Here is a 15,294-nt window from a genome sequence, read left to right as displayed (position 1 = left end):
GAAAGTTGTGCTCAGAGGCAAATTTCCAAATGAAGGCAGGAAACAAAAGATTTGCTTGGTTGTTTAAGGGTGGGCAGGCATGCCAGAGACCCAACTTTACTGTAAACAACCAATTAAGCGAAATGATGGAATTTTTGTATTGTTCTTGTGGTCTGTTCATTTGTCTTATTTCCCCCCTGAGCATCCAGAAGGTTATACTGACCTAGGAGATATACATACATATATATATATATTTTTTTTTTTAGGGTAAGGAACGAACCTTACAGGAGGGTTAAGAAACTGGATTGTCATTAGCTCAAGCACCACAGAGGTGAAAAAGTAGCCTGGCAGCATACATGAAGACCATAATTAAGACCCGTGCTCAGCCCATTCAAGGCCCTGCAGAACAGTACATCTTCAAAGTGGCCAGCTTTCGCTCACAAGCTGAGCTTACGTTCCCTTCTGAGCCACCACTGCTGCTCAGAACCTCTCTTGCCTTTTGTGAGAAATAGATTTAAAGAAAATGTAGGGGAATAATGTGAAGTAAAAAGTAAGCTGTCACTGAGGGTTTCATTGACTGCCGGCCCGAGGGCTCACAACTGTGACGTCTTGTGACATTCATTTAAAAAAAAAAAACGTCACTCATTTAATTCCGTTTTGTTTTTGTGCATAATGGAGTCAAAGTCACAATATTATGACTTAAGGCAAGATGTGTAGGAGCCATGAATTTAAATACATTTGGCTTTATTAATATTTCAAAACAAAACAAATCTGCTGCAGTTTCGTTGAATGGAAATACATGCGGTGTCCCATCATTGCTCTCTTCTCCGCGCAAAATGTGCTATCCTCCTTTTTCTTGATGCTCGCTTTGCCTCGCAAAGCCTCACAAAACAAAACAAAAAAATCAATGTATTATTTACAGACAGAAGCACACATTGTTCTGTTACAAAAGAACACTTGATGGGGAAACAGCACCAAAAAGGAGCAGCAGATGACTTCATGGCATCTGAAAGACTATTTTATTTTATTTAAATTATTTTAGAGGGAGGTGACAGATAATCGGTGGGGAGGCGGTTATGTTCGCTTCATGTTATCATGTTATCACTTGTTCTAATTAAAGCCTACACGATACGTGACGTGTCGAGTGAAGCCGCTGGCAGTTGTTGCGGCAATTTTAACGCTGCTTTTAGACTTGAAGTCACAAAGATTTATGCGTTTGTTATTTCTATCCAGGCCAGCATGGTGGTCTAGCGTGGGGTTCGATGACCTCAGAGACATTTGAACAAAAAAGCAAATACGGGAGCCGCAAAATCCTTTTGACATCTAAAGATTGTTTGCATGCAAGAAAAAAATATATGTGACCACAGGAAAAAAAAAAGGTCATGAGGAGAAGCTTACTTTCATAGTCAACGCTCAATGTTGATTTGAGTCCTCATCTTGTTCATGAAATAAAAATCCAACCTTAAATGACCCACGTGGCGTTGTCGTTTTATTTTGCCATTTTATATAACCTCAGCGTGCGGCCTCTGCACATCAGGCATGGAAAATGCATAGCAATGTCGAAAAATCACCCTCGACACGATAATCACTCAGAATAATCGTGTTAAGACATCCAGTAATCTGTTCGCACTGGAAGGCAATGCACATTCCATAAAGGGAGGCCCAAACCCAAATTTGAGCCCAAAATGTGAGGCCAAAGAGCCAAGTGCTTGTGTCGGCTGGCCCAGGCTGTTGCTGGTAGCGACGTTTCCTCAAAGGATTGCTGCGTAAAATGCCGCACTTTTGGCTTCCTCAAATACAGGCGAATCTTCTATGCGTGCGCCAGCCTCCGTCCGGCTAAGTCATTAATAAGGCCCACAAATGATGATAGCCGTCTTATCGATTCTGCATTCCCCCCCCCCCCTCGCACACCACAATGCTTCGCCTCAGTAAACACCGGCGTCATGATTGTTGACCCCCGACAGCCCCCGTTCATTGATCGTGCCGCTGATGTTGGTGAAGCCACATTGTCGGATAGTGCGGAGGATAAATACGTAGATATTAGGACACTGACGTTTGAAAGAAGATTTATTCCGAAAATACATGGCGGCGTACCACTTGACAAAGGTCCGTACTCTGATGAGTACTTGGAATTTGGTCTCATTGTTTTGAGAGTATATTTAATAGACAATTTCCAGTTAAGGTTGCTGGTAATGGCGTACGATCAATGAATGATGGAAAAGTAAAGGATGATTTTGACTGCAAGGTCGAAGAACAGATTGAATCTTAAAAGTCAAGCGTCTGAATTGTTGTGTTTGGTCTCACTGACTGCAGAGTAGACATATTGCTCATCAACAGGTGAATTATACTTGCATGTTTTCCTCATTTGAACTCTTGATGAGAGCTGGCGTCTTTCACCAAGCTCACACTTTGATGGGATTTCCTGTGCCCCGTCGTTTGTGTTGGCCACTAAATTAGCAGGATGCATAAATAGTCCATTTTCCTTTTAAATCTAGATCTCTCAAAAAAAAAAAGCCAGTTGGGACATTCTAAATCAAATTTGAAACACTCTAATAGAAATAAATGTGTATTTATGCTAAAAAATATACATTCGAAGCAAAATCTGTCCATTTTCTAGGGAGTTTATTCTTATTAGCTTAATGGGTGAGCTATCCAAGCTGACTTTTGGCAAGAGAAGACAATCAGCCATTCACACCTAGACGTCTTTACGGCGAGTCCGGCATTTTTTAAAATATATTCTCGTCCATAACTGAGGCTAAGAATCAGCCTGTTTCTGCTGGGAATCAGTTAAATTCACCCCCACCCCACCGTCTTTTTCCTTTCAGATGTTTCGTTTACTGCTAATGGAATAATAGCAATTCTATTTGTATCTCACTGTGCTGCCTATTACTATATGGAAATCTTATTTGTGTGCCCCCCCCCCACCTGTCTCTAAATGCAATACGGTTCCTCTCGTCAAGGTTACTTTGCACACTGCTCTTTTAGGTTCAACTCAACTGCATTTTTTTGCTCCATTAGTGCAAGCACACGATTCGGCAAATGAACAAAAAGTGGATCACAATGGTGCTAGTGGATGTTGCCAAGGAATGAGTTATGAATACACCAGAGCAAAATTGAGTTGGATGTTAAAAGGGGCCAAGGACGTCATTGTATCTCAGCAGACACATGAATCAACTTCTTTTAATATTACTCCTCTCTTGAAAAATAAAATATAAAGGAAAGAAAAGGGAGATTTTACAATTTGATGGCTTGTAAACAAATAGTTGGCTATCTGCAACAAATCAAGTATGAAATTATCAGACGTTGGAGTAATTCACGTACAGGATGTGCAATTCAAAAGTTTCGAGTCTTAACCTTCAACTCCCAAGTTACTTTGACAAACATCAAGCCAAATCGAGTCCTCGCTGAACTTTAACTATGTCGGACGTAGTAGCAAAATGAGGTTATTTGTGAAGATACCGCAATCACTTGCTCCTTTGAGATGTATCACCAAAGCGTAACTCATAATCCCCAAACTATTTTTTTGATTGTATTATGTTATGCTACTTCATTTGTGGATTTTAAGGCTAATACGATGGCCAGGCGATAGATAACGTGTTGTCGTACTGCTCAAATTGACCATTCTGCTCAATTGCGGTGTCTGCAGCAAATGGAAGGATCGCAGTTTACACAAGTACAGACAAATGTGCTTTTTAAGGGCAATTTGGGGTGCATGCTATTTACTGGAAACTAGGGTAGGTAAAAACCCTTACACGGTACAGATTGTTTTTCACTGAAAAATCGATACGACACACATTCTATACATTGACTTTAACTCGTGACAAATTATAGTCCATCATCTTGACATTCTATTGCCCACCCCCTGACCCCACGCACACACACACACACACAGTAAGGATGGATGGCCCAGTTTTCAATGAGGTGATCAATAACTCGTAAGTCAATATTCTAATTTAAAACTAATCCTACGGGTGCTCTAACACTTAAGTGGCTCTACGGGCCTGCAAGCCCACATGCAGACAGACAAAAAATCACATTTCTTCTCAACCAGAGGTTCAGATGAGTGATAATTGATGCACGGTTTAGTGTTCATCATGTTAGTTCGGTTCCAGACTCACTAGCGATACGGAGAGAGCATTTTAAAATCCTCCATGCCCTCCTATTGTCGTCTTATTTAAAGACAGTGTAAACATATATTGACGAGTGTTGTCAAAGTTAAAGGATTAACCTTTCTTTGGAGATCAGTTTAAATGATTTCAATCATTTAAAAAAGATAAAATAAAATGCTTACAGAAGTAGAGAATGTGATTAATGACGCTAATATAAAAAAAAAAGATTGTGGGATTAATAGCTGAGAAAAAAATGTATTTGCTTGACACCACAAATACCAACACAGAAAAAAAATGGTATAGAAGGAACATAATCCCCGAAAGTACTGCCTAATCATTGAGAATGTATTATCCTGTTGATTATTCCAACGAGTAATAAAGTAATTGAATGGATTTGGAGTGGTACTTTTTCCCCTAGCCCTTCTTCAGTGTAAATTGGTTCAGAAAAAAAGCGTAAAATAAGATCATCTACCTTTTTTTGGTACTTGTGTTTATTTTCCACTGTTAACATACTGTCTTGGCTTACCTTATCTGTTGCAATTCACATTGCATGTTTCTGCCAATGGATGCTGAATCCCCCTAAGGCAGTGCTTCTCAATTATTTTCTGTTACGCCCCCCCCTAGCAAGAAGAAAACTATTCGCGCCCCCCCCTCCCCACCGTGACTATCCTAACTTGTCTTGTAAATCGTAAAATGTTGCACTGTCGCAAACGTGACAGAAGTAACAATGAGAGCGCCACTGCCCCCTGCTGTAGTAAACGCGCAATTACACTTTATTCTAGTACTGCCAAAAAAAAAGCCTGTTCCCCAGGGTCACACGCGCCCCCCCAGGAATAGCACCGCGCCCCCCAAGGGGGGCGCGCCCCACTATTTGAGAAGCACTGCCCTAAGGGTACTTTGGGATCAATTAAACATCACGCCCCCTCCCACTACCACCGTCACCCGTAACCTCCCCCACATCCTAATCTATGGCTTTTGCTCCATTTGAACCTTTCCTTGCATGAGAAATGAGGTGACAGGCAATTATTCCCACATACATCACGTGAGGCGCTGAGCTTTTTCCGACAGAACGACATGATAACTAATGTTCTGGATCAAGGGTCACGTGGTGTGACTTGCTTAAGAAAATTGCCTGGTGTGATACATCTCCCGCTAAGAGGGTCACTCCACCGTTAAGTCGGCGAGGCAGCCAAATCATCAATCAGCTCGTCGGCTCACCCAATTAAGCCGCGGCGCCTAATTGTTAAGCAAATTGCAACCGGGCAAATCTGAAGGGACTTGAAGGGGTTATTTTGGGTCTTGCCACGTAATAAAGATGTTGAGAGGGTTACAGCGCTCAGATATTCGCCGGCTTTGTGGATGGAAGCCGGAACGTCACGCTTGATCCTTCCCTGTGGGTGACGGCTACGACCGACGTTTAAAAAGATCTGCTTTTATTGCTTTGTGTTAAGAAAACACAAGGGACATCTCTCGAGCGCCATCTTACCGGAGAATTTACATGAAAGTCAACTGCAAACGATGGCTGGATTTACACTGCGGGTCCGATTGGCTGATTCTGACTGAACGCTTGGTTAACCCATGCACGGTTCAAGTGACCCATATCTGATATTGGCAAGAGCCGTTCCAAGGTTTTAAAAATTCATGGTTTCAAAACCGCAATCGTTTGAATAAGCAGTTCAGATAATGGATGGATGTCCAGAGTCTGAGCTGCACTGTTTTTGTTTGTAGACTAGTAGGGCTTTAGCATGAGGCAGCGATAAATGTGGCTAGTATATGCCATGTGAGAAATAAATGCAACAAATGGATCGTGACAGCAGTGTCCCAACTATTTGCAACCGTATCAGTTTGGGGTACTGGTGCGGCCAAATCATAAATCCTATTTTGACAGCCACTACATGTTTGATTTCTGTTTCAAGTAGCTATATTCTGTTGAAATCTGTTCCCCCTCAGGGTGATTTATCATCATTTCGATGAACACCAATCTTTTCATCGAGTGCCATCAATTCCCACACCCGAGCGGTCACTCGTCCTTTCGTTTATGACCCTACGTTCCCTGGAAATAAATCACCCTATAATTTGATTTTTCATGGTTGATTTCATGAGTGTCAGTGAGGTATTTGGAGAATGGTTATTTGCAACTACACGTTTACTGTATTCACTGTATTTGGGGAGATTATATGATGAACAAACAGTTGTTTTACCGGGCAGCTGAGTTGCGGAACAAAACATGACTGTTATAGTTAAACAGTGCTTTTTAATTTTGTGTCTTTGGAAAATTAAATGAATCATTGTTGGATGTTCTTAAGAAAATTTTATGTATTCAAATATTCATTCTTGAAGTGTAGTCTCGTGTATTGGCTTCTCTAGAGTATGTAAGGCTATTGACTTTTTCATTTTGCATTCTCTGCATGTATCAAGTTAGTCACCCAAAGTGAGGAGCTAAAGCTTGTAATCCTCCTCATCAAACGGAGATGGCAGTGACTCCATTAGCAGGCTTTCTCATGTGGCTGCCGAGCGGGCTGTCGGTTTGCCGGGGAAATCTTGTTAGGGGTCTTATTGACACTGTTTTTCATTAAGTTGATTAATGACATTTATTGGGGGGGGATGTTCCAAAGTAATCAACATCTCTGAGAGGCTTGCCTGCATTCAAATGTGGGACTCAGTCTCAAATGAATGCAGTATTTCGATAACTCAATTCATTTAAGAATAAGAAATCTCAGTCTTTTTATGATATTGCTTGTTTTGGACAAAATGTTATTCAGCAAAGGTTCTACCACACAAACACAGTCTTACCTTAGAAATGTTTGTCCTGTAAAGTTACTGCCGTTCTTAAATAGCATGCCACGGCCTCTTCCACAACCAAATTTGGTCAGATGAATTAAAAGTATCAACTCCATAGAAGTCAAATTGTCAGTTGGATGTACAGTCAAGCCCAGAATTATTCACACCCAAAAATCTTCGTCATCTGCTACCATCCAATTCTGGACACTTTCCAGGAAAGTCTACCTTTACCCTCTCGCAGTCTCATACAAGTTTGACAAGCAACTTGTTGTTTCAATTCGTACAGCAAACATGTCCACTTTGGTGATGTTTCCCAACTCGTGTTTGTTTTTACAAAAGTAATTTCACTTTATCACAGTGAGAGGATGGTCAGCTCATGAGAGATACCAATCGGCTGGAAATGGACCAAGAAAGAGAGTGTTCAAGGCCACAGTGTTTACCAGACATGATAAATTGAAAAGCAGAAATCAACCAGTCCCTTCACTCGGTCTTTTTATATACTATTCTCATATTCAGCACCTACCTCACTTTGTTCTCTCTTTTATTGCTCGTTCTCTTTAGGGAGGCAAGCCGACTATGAATTCAAAGCAGGTCACGTCGGGGTTGTTGCTGAAGCAGCTGACTCTCATAATTCACCGGACTGCTTTCTGTAAATATTAAGCCTTAAACAACGGAACAAAGTGAATCGAGCCGGCAAGCGTGCTCGTGGAATTAGAAAACACTTACACAAAGTGAAATATAAGCTTCATTTTCTTCCGCAGTCTCGACACTGCCAGTTTTTAATGAAGACTCGTCCTCACTGGGAGGAAATATTGACTTTGAATCTAATTGCCAATGAGCCCTGATTCATCCCTCATACTTAATACTGTTTGTACAAAATCACAAACGGAGTGATGGGCTGGAATTAAAAGTTGCATAATACAGTGACAAGCATGTGCTGGAAGTGCTTGGTGGAGGCGACTCCACAGGAACCACAGAAAGGAACGCCGCAGAGGAGTTTGTGGCGTTGCCAATCTGGTATCGTGCTGCTGCTGCTGCTGCTGCGGTGCCAAGAGCGCTTTCATGGTGCACAGTCAGACACCCACTCTCCTCTCTTGGAGACCATCAAAAGGAGAACGTATGTTCCTCAGCATTCTGTGACTTTTTTTTTTTAGCTCAGCCAAACACACCCAAAAAAAAAAACCCTAATATTGATGGGCTGTCTCTGGATATTGGGCCCAACATTTTAGGGCTGCAACTAATGATTATTTTAATTTTCCATTAATGTCAATTAATGGATAAATTGGATTTTTAAAAAACTTGTTAATTCCCATCTCTTTTTTTAAAATCTTCTCAATTTGAGAGTGCATATTGCAGAAAATAAAACAAACATTATTTTTGAATCATTCAAATACTGGATGAGTCCATAACATAACAAAGTGAAACCAGATTTTGGAAATTTGCTATTTTCAATTCAACACGTTGATCATCAGCCCATTGGATTATATTTGAATTAACTATGTTTTAAATTACTGCGTTACAACAAACGTGGGTAGTTATCTTATGGCGTTCCATTTTTACTTCCACCAACGGTACTGTGTGAGCATCTTCTATCATCTGCAAGGTTCTTTTCTCATACCCTGCAAACATAATATAAAGACTGCACTTTTACAGAAGGAGATGTGTTTTTCAAAAAGACAGCGCTAATCAATACACAAGTGGATTCCATACCTCATTCCTTGACGCAACCGAGCGCAAAGGAAAAATAAAAGATGGACTTTGCAGTAGTGGGTAAAATCTGCCGCGCAGTTCTGTGAGCCAGGGTTTGGATCCCACCTCCGATCTCCCTGTATGGAGTTTGCGTAGATTTTATTTGGCCCTTTGCCGAGCTTCCATGTTCCAAAAACGTTAGGTACGACTCTAAATGGTCTGTGACTCGTCATTTGTGTAGTGAGTGGTCAAGGTTGTACCTCACATCTCTTGCCAAAGCTTTTGCTGGGAAAGGCTATAGAAGATAAATGACTAGCAGAGTATGTCCGATGCTTCGAACCCCTTTAGATGTTACATATGGTAACACATTGATGTCGCATATATGAAGCCTTGTCATTTTTAAAAGCAATAAGAAGCCTTTCAGAGATTCGATCAAAGGGCTTTCAACGCGTTCCTTGTTCTGGAACTAATTAATATGTTCCTGGGCAATTTTCTGCAGCGTAGTACAATATGTCCACTCGGATAAATTGATGAAAGGGAAAATCTGCGCCGCCACCTTTAGCACTCCACCCCCCCCAACCCACACGTTCTCTCAACTCACTTACCATCCTCCCGAGATTTCTGGATGAACGCTTCGACTCCGCTCTCGCCGTAGTTGCCCTCCGAGGCCACGGTGGAGACATAATTCCAGCGCATGGCTTTGACAATGTCCACCATGGCCTGGGCTTGGTACGTGTCCGGCGGGACCACCCGGGAGAAGAAGTCGTAGCGGGTGTTGTCGCTCAGTTCCGGAGCTGTGGAGGCGTAGCTCACTTGGGGGATCTGGAAATAAAGAACAACACTGACGTCATTCTGTTTGGAAATGGTTTCTGGCTTCTTGAAGACTCTGGACTGACTGTCTTTGATATCAACAACATTGTCTTGGATATAGAAGATCAGATGAAGACATGTGCAGCATCATCAGTTCTCTGAGGACTGTCTCGGTCGGCTTTGGTGTATTCAACTTTCTGATGTTTACGAAAAGATCTCAATGAAGCCTTTGTGACTTCTCTGTAAGACCTCTTTCACAAGACATGTTCACAGACATTTCTGTTGGATTGGTTATGTTGGAAACATCCAAAATACATTTTCACCTGGAAATTGTCGATGAAAGAAAACCTTTGCGGATATTACTGAAATGGAGGCCAAAGGTGTTGAAAATAAGATGAATATTGTACTTTATCTTTCAGTGACACACATAAGACTGCCGTTTGGAGTTTTGATATTTACACCAAGAGCTGACAAGTGCACCTGGCAATTATTTCTTGTCAGCTACAGTATGTTACTCGGTGTAAGCTCTTCAGCGGGTACAGTCTGAAACCCAAAATAACACTTTTTTTTTTTTTGGATGTAGCAGGCACACTGAAACCTGCCAAAGTGATGCATGGTTTGCTGATAGAGATGCACAAATTGCACCTTGTTTAATATTTCAAAATGTCGCTGATAAAATGTTGTCGGTTTTCTTGGTTTTCAGGAGGTGGGAAATACATCACCTTTGCAAAACAAGGTTTTAAGTTTAGATGGGAACAAACAATATGCTTTTCAGCAGAGATGGCCATGCAAATTTGATCAATACGTCATTCGTCATTATTTCAGTCCAACCCAGACGGACACTTGTCAGTCCAGCAACGGCTTCCATCATTGCTCATTACAGTACATAATGTGTCCTCTTCTTATAGACGTGTCCACCTGAATTCATTAAAAAAAAAATGTTTTTTTGCTATTGTATCCATCTGAATCTTCTATTTAGAGCATCGTCACGCTGCCAACTCCAAAAAGCACGACAGTTTCCCATTTGGATCCCTCTCAAAAGTTGCACCAGTGTCTTTTATCCCTAAAGTTAAGTCCAGAAAACTTCATCCCTCCGGTTTGTCAGTGTACCTGGGCTTGGCAGGAGATGTGTGTTTGCATCGTGTGCAGCCATGTGCTTTCAAGAGCGCACAACTCAGCAGAGAGCCTCGGAATAAAGTGTCTTTGTGGGGATTCTATTTTTTTTCCACTTCATGCTAACGGGGCACGATGCTCACTAACAGACTGCGTCAGGGTTAGTGCCAGATGATCAGTACAGGAATCCCCTTCCTCCCCTAACAATCATAATTCAGCATGCTGATGTAATGCTAGCATAGCAACAAGCAATACTAAGTGCGTTTGCTTTTACCTTGGCTTTTTTTGTAATGCCAACATATAAGTGGGACCAGTGATGACCAAGAGTGTAAAACCAAAAACTATAATGCAGGAAATAGATTGCAGATTAATCACGATTTGTCTTGGGAAGTAATAAATATTCACATTTCCACAAATATGAACTATATTACCAATAAGTGGGTAGAAGTGTGGATCAGGAATTTCTCAGCAACAAATAGTATTCAGTATGTAACCTTTTCAGTCCTGGCAGTGGTTGACAATATGACCTCATCCTTCCATTGGCTCCAGTACATGAGTCATGTTCCCCCCCAATTGAAGGTGAACATCACCCGTGAGCCTACCATTATTCATCCCTGTGGTAAAATAGCTTGCTAAACACAAGCGAACAGCCGGCAGGTACATCGACCTGGCATTGTTATGCTAATAACTTCCCACCTGTGCTTTTTTTTTTCCCCCCCGTTCCTTCTGTCTTCGCTAATCCCTCCACGAAAACATCTTCATTGTTTACTCCGCCGCCTGATGCAAATTGAACAATTACATGCTGTCATCATTGAGGGTTAAGGCCATCTGTCTGTAGACTTTCAATGCCACATGGCAAATGGTTGTTAGGGATTAAGTTTTTTGCCAGTGTGGTTGTCGTCACATTATGTCTAGTGTATGATGGCATCACATAAAAGCCAAATAAAACGCAAAACAGGGACTTTCTGATTCTGCCATTATGAAGTTGACCTCTATGTGGTGGGGTCACAAAAAGGGACACATAATGATGCTACACCACAGCAATAAATGACGCCCTGTTATTGTCACAGGCTATCTTTTCATTTTGTCTATGGATGCATTACAAAAAAAACCAAAGACGTCATATGTGCGTCACAAAAAGTCACATGTCCTGTTTTATTGTCATACCCCATCTGTGCCAAAGGAAAAGCGCACAAAATACTGCTCCTGATACAATGCTACTTGTGTCCGTCTTTAACAGATGGGACTCTGACTCTATAAGCACACCTAAGAGGTGCTTGAAAGAATCCCCGGGCCTCTTGGACACTCAAAAGGACCACCAGGGAGCCCACCAGGCCCTTAAGATGGAGGAGCAAACAAGGAGCTCAGATGCGAGTGGAAGGTTTATACCCTGTTGGCAGACAGATTATTCTGGTACGTAAAAGATTTTGATGGTTTTGCACATGAAGTACTCTTTGAAGCAAAATAAAATGATGGTCTTCAGACATGGGCGTCATGCAAAAAGCTAAATGTTATTACAAAGTACATGTCAGCGTGTTTTCACAGCTGTAAAGCAAACCTTCACCACAACATGCAGCTGTGCCGCAAATACTAACCGAAGTAAGCATATCACAATACAGCTTGCATTAGAATTACTGCAACGCTAATACAAGTAACTCAATCATGCAGCTTTTTACGTTGTTTGTGTCCTCCGGAAGTTGAATTGCATCAAATAAACCCCCAGTCGTCGCTGCAGTTGAGAAAATAAACTGACAGTCGAGTATTTGAGGAAATGTGGTGGTTTTGGGCCATAGCGTAGATTGAAGCCATGTAGTAGATAAAGCCTAAAATACGTACAAGTGAAATCCTATTGGCTTTGTCTCATCCTCTCAATTCAGCCCGCTGTCAAACTATTAAAGGTCAAATGTGAGATATGGAAATGTTATGGAGCAGTCCAAAGCTGGCCAAGTAAATCTCTAGGTGGTTTTTTTCTTCTTCTGGGGGACAGGTGGGGTTAAAGCAATATACTTTAAAGAGACACTGCACGGACGTTATGAGAGTACCTTATCAGGGGACTTTAGTAGATAATGTATTTGAATCGTGTTAAGAGAGCTCTTCTTCCCCATTGAATTCTGCTCAAAATGACAGATATTAAATATTTTTGAGAAATAAGAGCCAAACACCATTTGATATTGCTCCACAGGGTACATGGCACATTTCATTCAAATACACTTTTGTTATCAAAACAGTTTCTTTATCAAATTGTTTGTGTATTCTACCACAAAAAGAATTAACATTGGTGAGACCCGGTGTGACAGACGAGCAAGTCGCGTATGATGTAAAGTCATTAGAACCAACATAATAGCCCACAACAATACACTAAGAGAGACAAATTAGGTCTCTTTGTGTAATAATATAACGGACATAATCAATTCATTTCCACTACCGTGCACCTCGGCACTTCATATCACGACGCCTCGATTGAAACGACGGCATAAAGTCCCCATTGTTTGCCACGCAATCTCGCAGCAGCGAGAATCTGATTTGTAGTATCATTATGCGGGGATTGCTTTTCCATTCAGAGGTTTCGCCATTTGCTGCTCGACTTACTCCGACAAAGTCAAACTTTCATCTGTGCCTCGGTGGCTGACGGCAATTAGGAGGCTGTCTGGCTACTGGAGAGGCGCTGCTGCCTTTGAGCTCAATGTAAACATTTCAAGTATATCTATCGCCCGAAAAGTGCCCAGTTTCTGTCCACCAAGTGTCGAGCTGCTATCCTCAGCATTAAAATCATGAAGAAATCAAAAAGTGTTGAGATGCAGACAATCCGTGGTAGTAAGCAATCCAAACAAAATGGACACTACATGAATATTTGTTGGTGTCGCAAATTCCCCGGCTTGTTCTGTAAATAGCAACTGTCCTGCATGCGATACTCTGGACTGTTAAGGGGTTAAAAGAAAAGATATATTTTTGTGTATTTCTATATTGTGGAGTCAGCATTTTGTGGGGGTGTTCTGGAACGTAACCCCCGTGATAGAGGAGGGTTTACTGTAGTCAGTTGATTTTCATTGCATTGCATGAAGTATAGTATGTCAAGCCCCGCACATATTACTATCCAAACTTGCTTTGGATAAGACTTTGGTCTTTTGTCGCCAAAAGCCAACTGCTCACACAGAAGCCTGTTGAGGACAAAAAAAAAAAAGCTTGAATTTGAATGAATGAGTGATCTTTTCGCTACATAGAACAAACCTACCCACTGGACTGGTCATCATTCAATCACATATGGTGGGAACTGAAGCCAGCCTCTCTCATTAAACATTAAAGAGTAAATCTTCCATAGAAGCGAGGAGGTTTCAAAGAAGCACCACTAGGGAGGTTCTCTTTTTACAAGCTTGAAGGCATTCCCCGGTATATGAAAAGCTCTATATAAAAACATACACGCTGTTAGTGTCCACTATGACTGAATGATGGCTTTGGTGCCAAGACAGGAAGTGCAAGTACCGCAGAAAGGCTCTGATCAAATACCTAAAAAAAAAAAAAGGAATAGAAGAGCCTCTCTCCACAGGTAAAAATTGTCTACCTTGCTGGGCCTTCTTTTCCATCTTCTGTTGAAAGCCTCGATAGTATGTCACTGAGGCATCTGGAGATGTGGTTGATGCAAAAAAAAAAGGTCTTTGTAGCTGGAGCTGACTATTAAACACATATCATCATGGGAGGGGGGGAAGGAACAAAGTTTTTTTCCCCAGTGGATGCCAAGGAAGAACACTGTCAAAGTTGTCTGTTGTGCTAGTATTTCCTGAAGGACACATAGTGGAGGGTGTGAATATAAATGAAATAACCACCTAGTACATCCTGCCTGTGTCCTTGTAGATAGTAATGCAGGAAAAATGCCATTATTGAGTTTTTTTTGTTGTTGTTCTGATTCCAGTTACAGCACTGGGGATTAGTGGTTTGCACATCTGCCTAACAGTCAAAAGGTCTCCAGTTTAAATTTTGGCTCAAGCATTCCAGTGAGGGCTTGTCATGTTCTCCCCATGCTTGTTTCTCACGCTCCAAAACCATGCAGTTGAAGACTCTAAATTGATCAGTGCAGCACATACTAATACAATAATAATAATAATTATATCCATTTAATCTATAATGCACTTTATATTTAGGTGAAATCTCAAAAAGTTATACTTGATTGAACATGGTCAAAGGTCATCCTCTAACACAAAAGAAGCCAATTTTACACCCGCTTTTCATAGACTGCGTAAATCAAACTGTAAATGTTTACTTGAACTCTAAGTTTTGTGATGCAATAACATTACCAATGCTCAGAAACATTCTGGACCCCCACGAGTCATTTCCTGTATACACCATTGACCGCATCATCTCATCTGCCAGGACAAACTACCAGTATGAGCCTCGGCCTCCTCACAGAGAACCATTCTTTTCTGAACTACCCCAAAGTCATCACTCATGCTACCCAGCCACCTCCATTAAAATGTCACTAAACAAAAGAGTAAACAATCACAATCAGTCCTTCCACTCTCCTGTACCACGTCACTATCAACAACAAAGCAGCCGAAATAGCAGGCAGCTTTAAGTACCTGGGTGGAATAGGGGACAGTAAACTCTCCTTTGACATTCAAACGCGGAGTCACCGGAGACTTCTGCCCATAAACTCAGAGGACAATAGTATGCCGCTCAACAACTCTTTTTGTTACTGTGTGTGGATACAAATTGAATAAAGTCTGAGTTTTGAAACATTGCAAGGTTGGACATGTGCATTCAAAATGTAGAAGTCAAATTTAATTCACCTGTGAAGATTAGCCTCGTGAAATTTCACCTG

At 41.4% G+C, this 15,294-nt stretch overlaps 1 protein-coding gene and 1 long non-coding RNA gene across 12 annotated transcripts in view; one reads left to right on the top strand and one right to left on the bottom strand.

Annotated features, from left to right (window-relative positions):
• LOC133162487 (uncharacterized) overlaps nt 1-15,294 on the top strand; it is an 88,392-nt gene that overhangs the window by 26,093 nt on the left and 47,005 nt on the right. For 10 of the 11 annotated variants that reach the window (XR_009716235.1, XR_009716239.1, XR_009716238.1 and 7 more), the window contains exon 1: nt 11,635-11,894. This is a non-coding gene — a long non-coding RNA (uncharacterized LOC133162487). Of the gene's footprint in view, nt 1-11,634; nt 11,895-15,294 lie in introns of those variants that run through there. The other variant, XR_009716231.1, reaches the window with a different exon arrangement.
• The window catches only part of LOC133162486 (metabotropic glutamate receptor 4-like), an 88,145-nt gene that overhangs the window by 31,965 nt on the left and 40,886 nt on the right, over nt 1-15,294 (bottom strand). Inside the window, exon 3 of the mRNA XM_061291697.1 lies at nt 9,164-9,380. Coding sequence (XP_061147681.1) covers nt 9,164-9,380 — 217 coding nt within the window. The remainder of the gene's footprint in view (nt 1-9,163; nt 9,381-15,294) is intronic.

Source organism: Syngnathus typhle, linkage group LG11, assembly GCF_033458585.1.
Source record: "Syngnathus typhle isolate RoL2023-S1 ecotype Sweden linkage group LG11, RoL_Styp_1.0, whole genome shotgun sequence".
Classification (NCBI taxonomy): domain Eukaryota; kingdom Metazoa; phylum Chordata; class Actinopteri; order Syngnathiformes; family Syngnathidae; genus Syngnathus; species Syngnathus typhle.
Note: the sequence above shows the minus strand (reverse complement) of the source record. Positions and strands in the feature narration are given on the sequence as shown.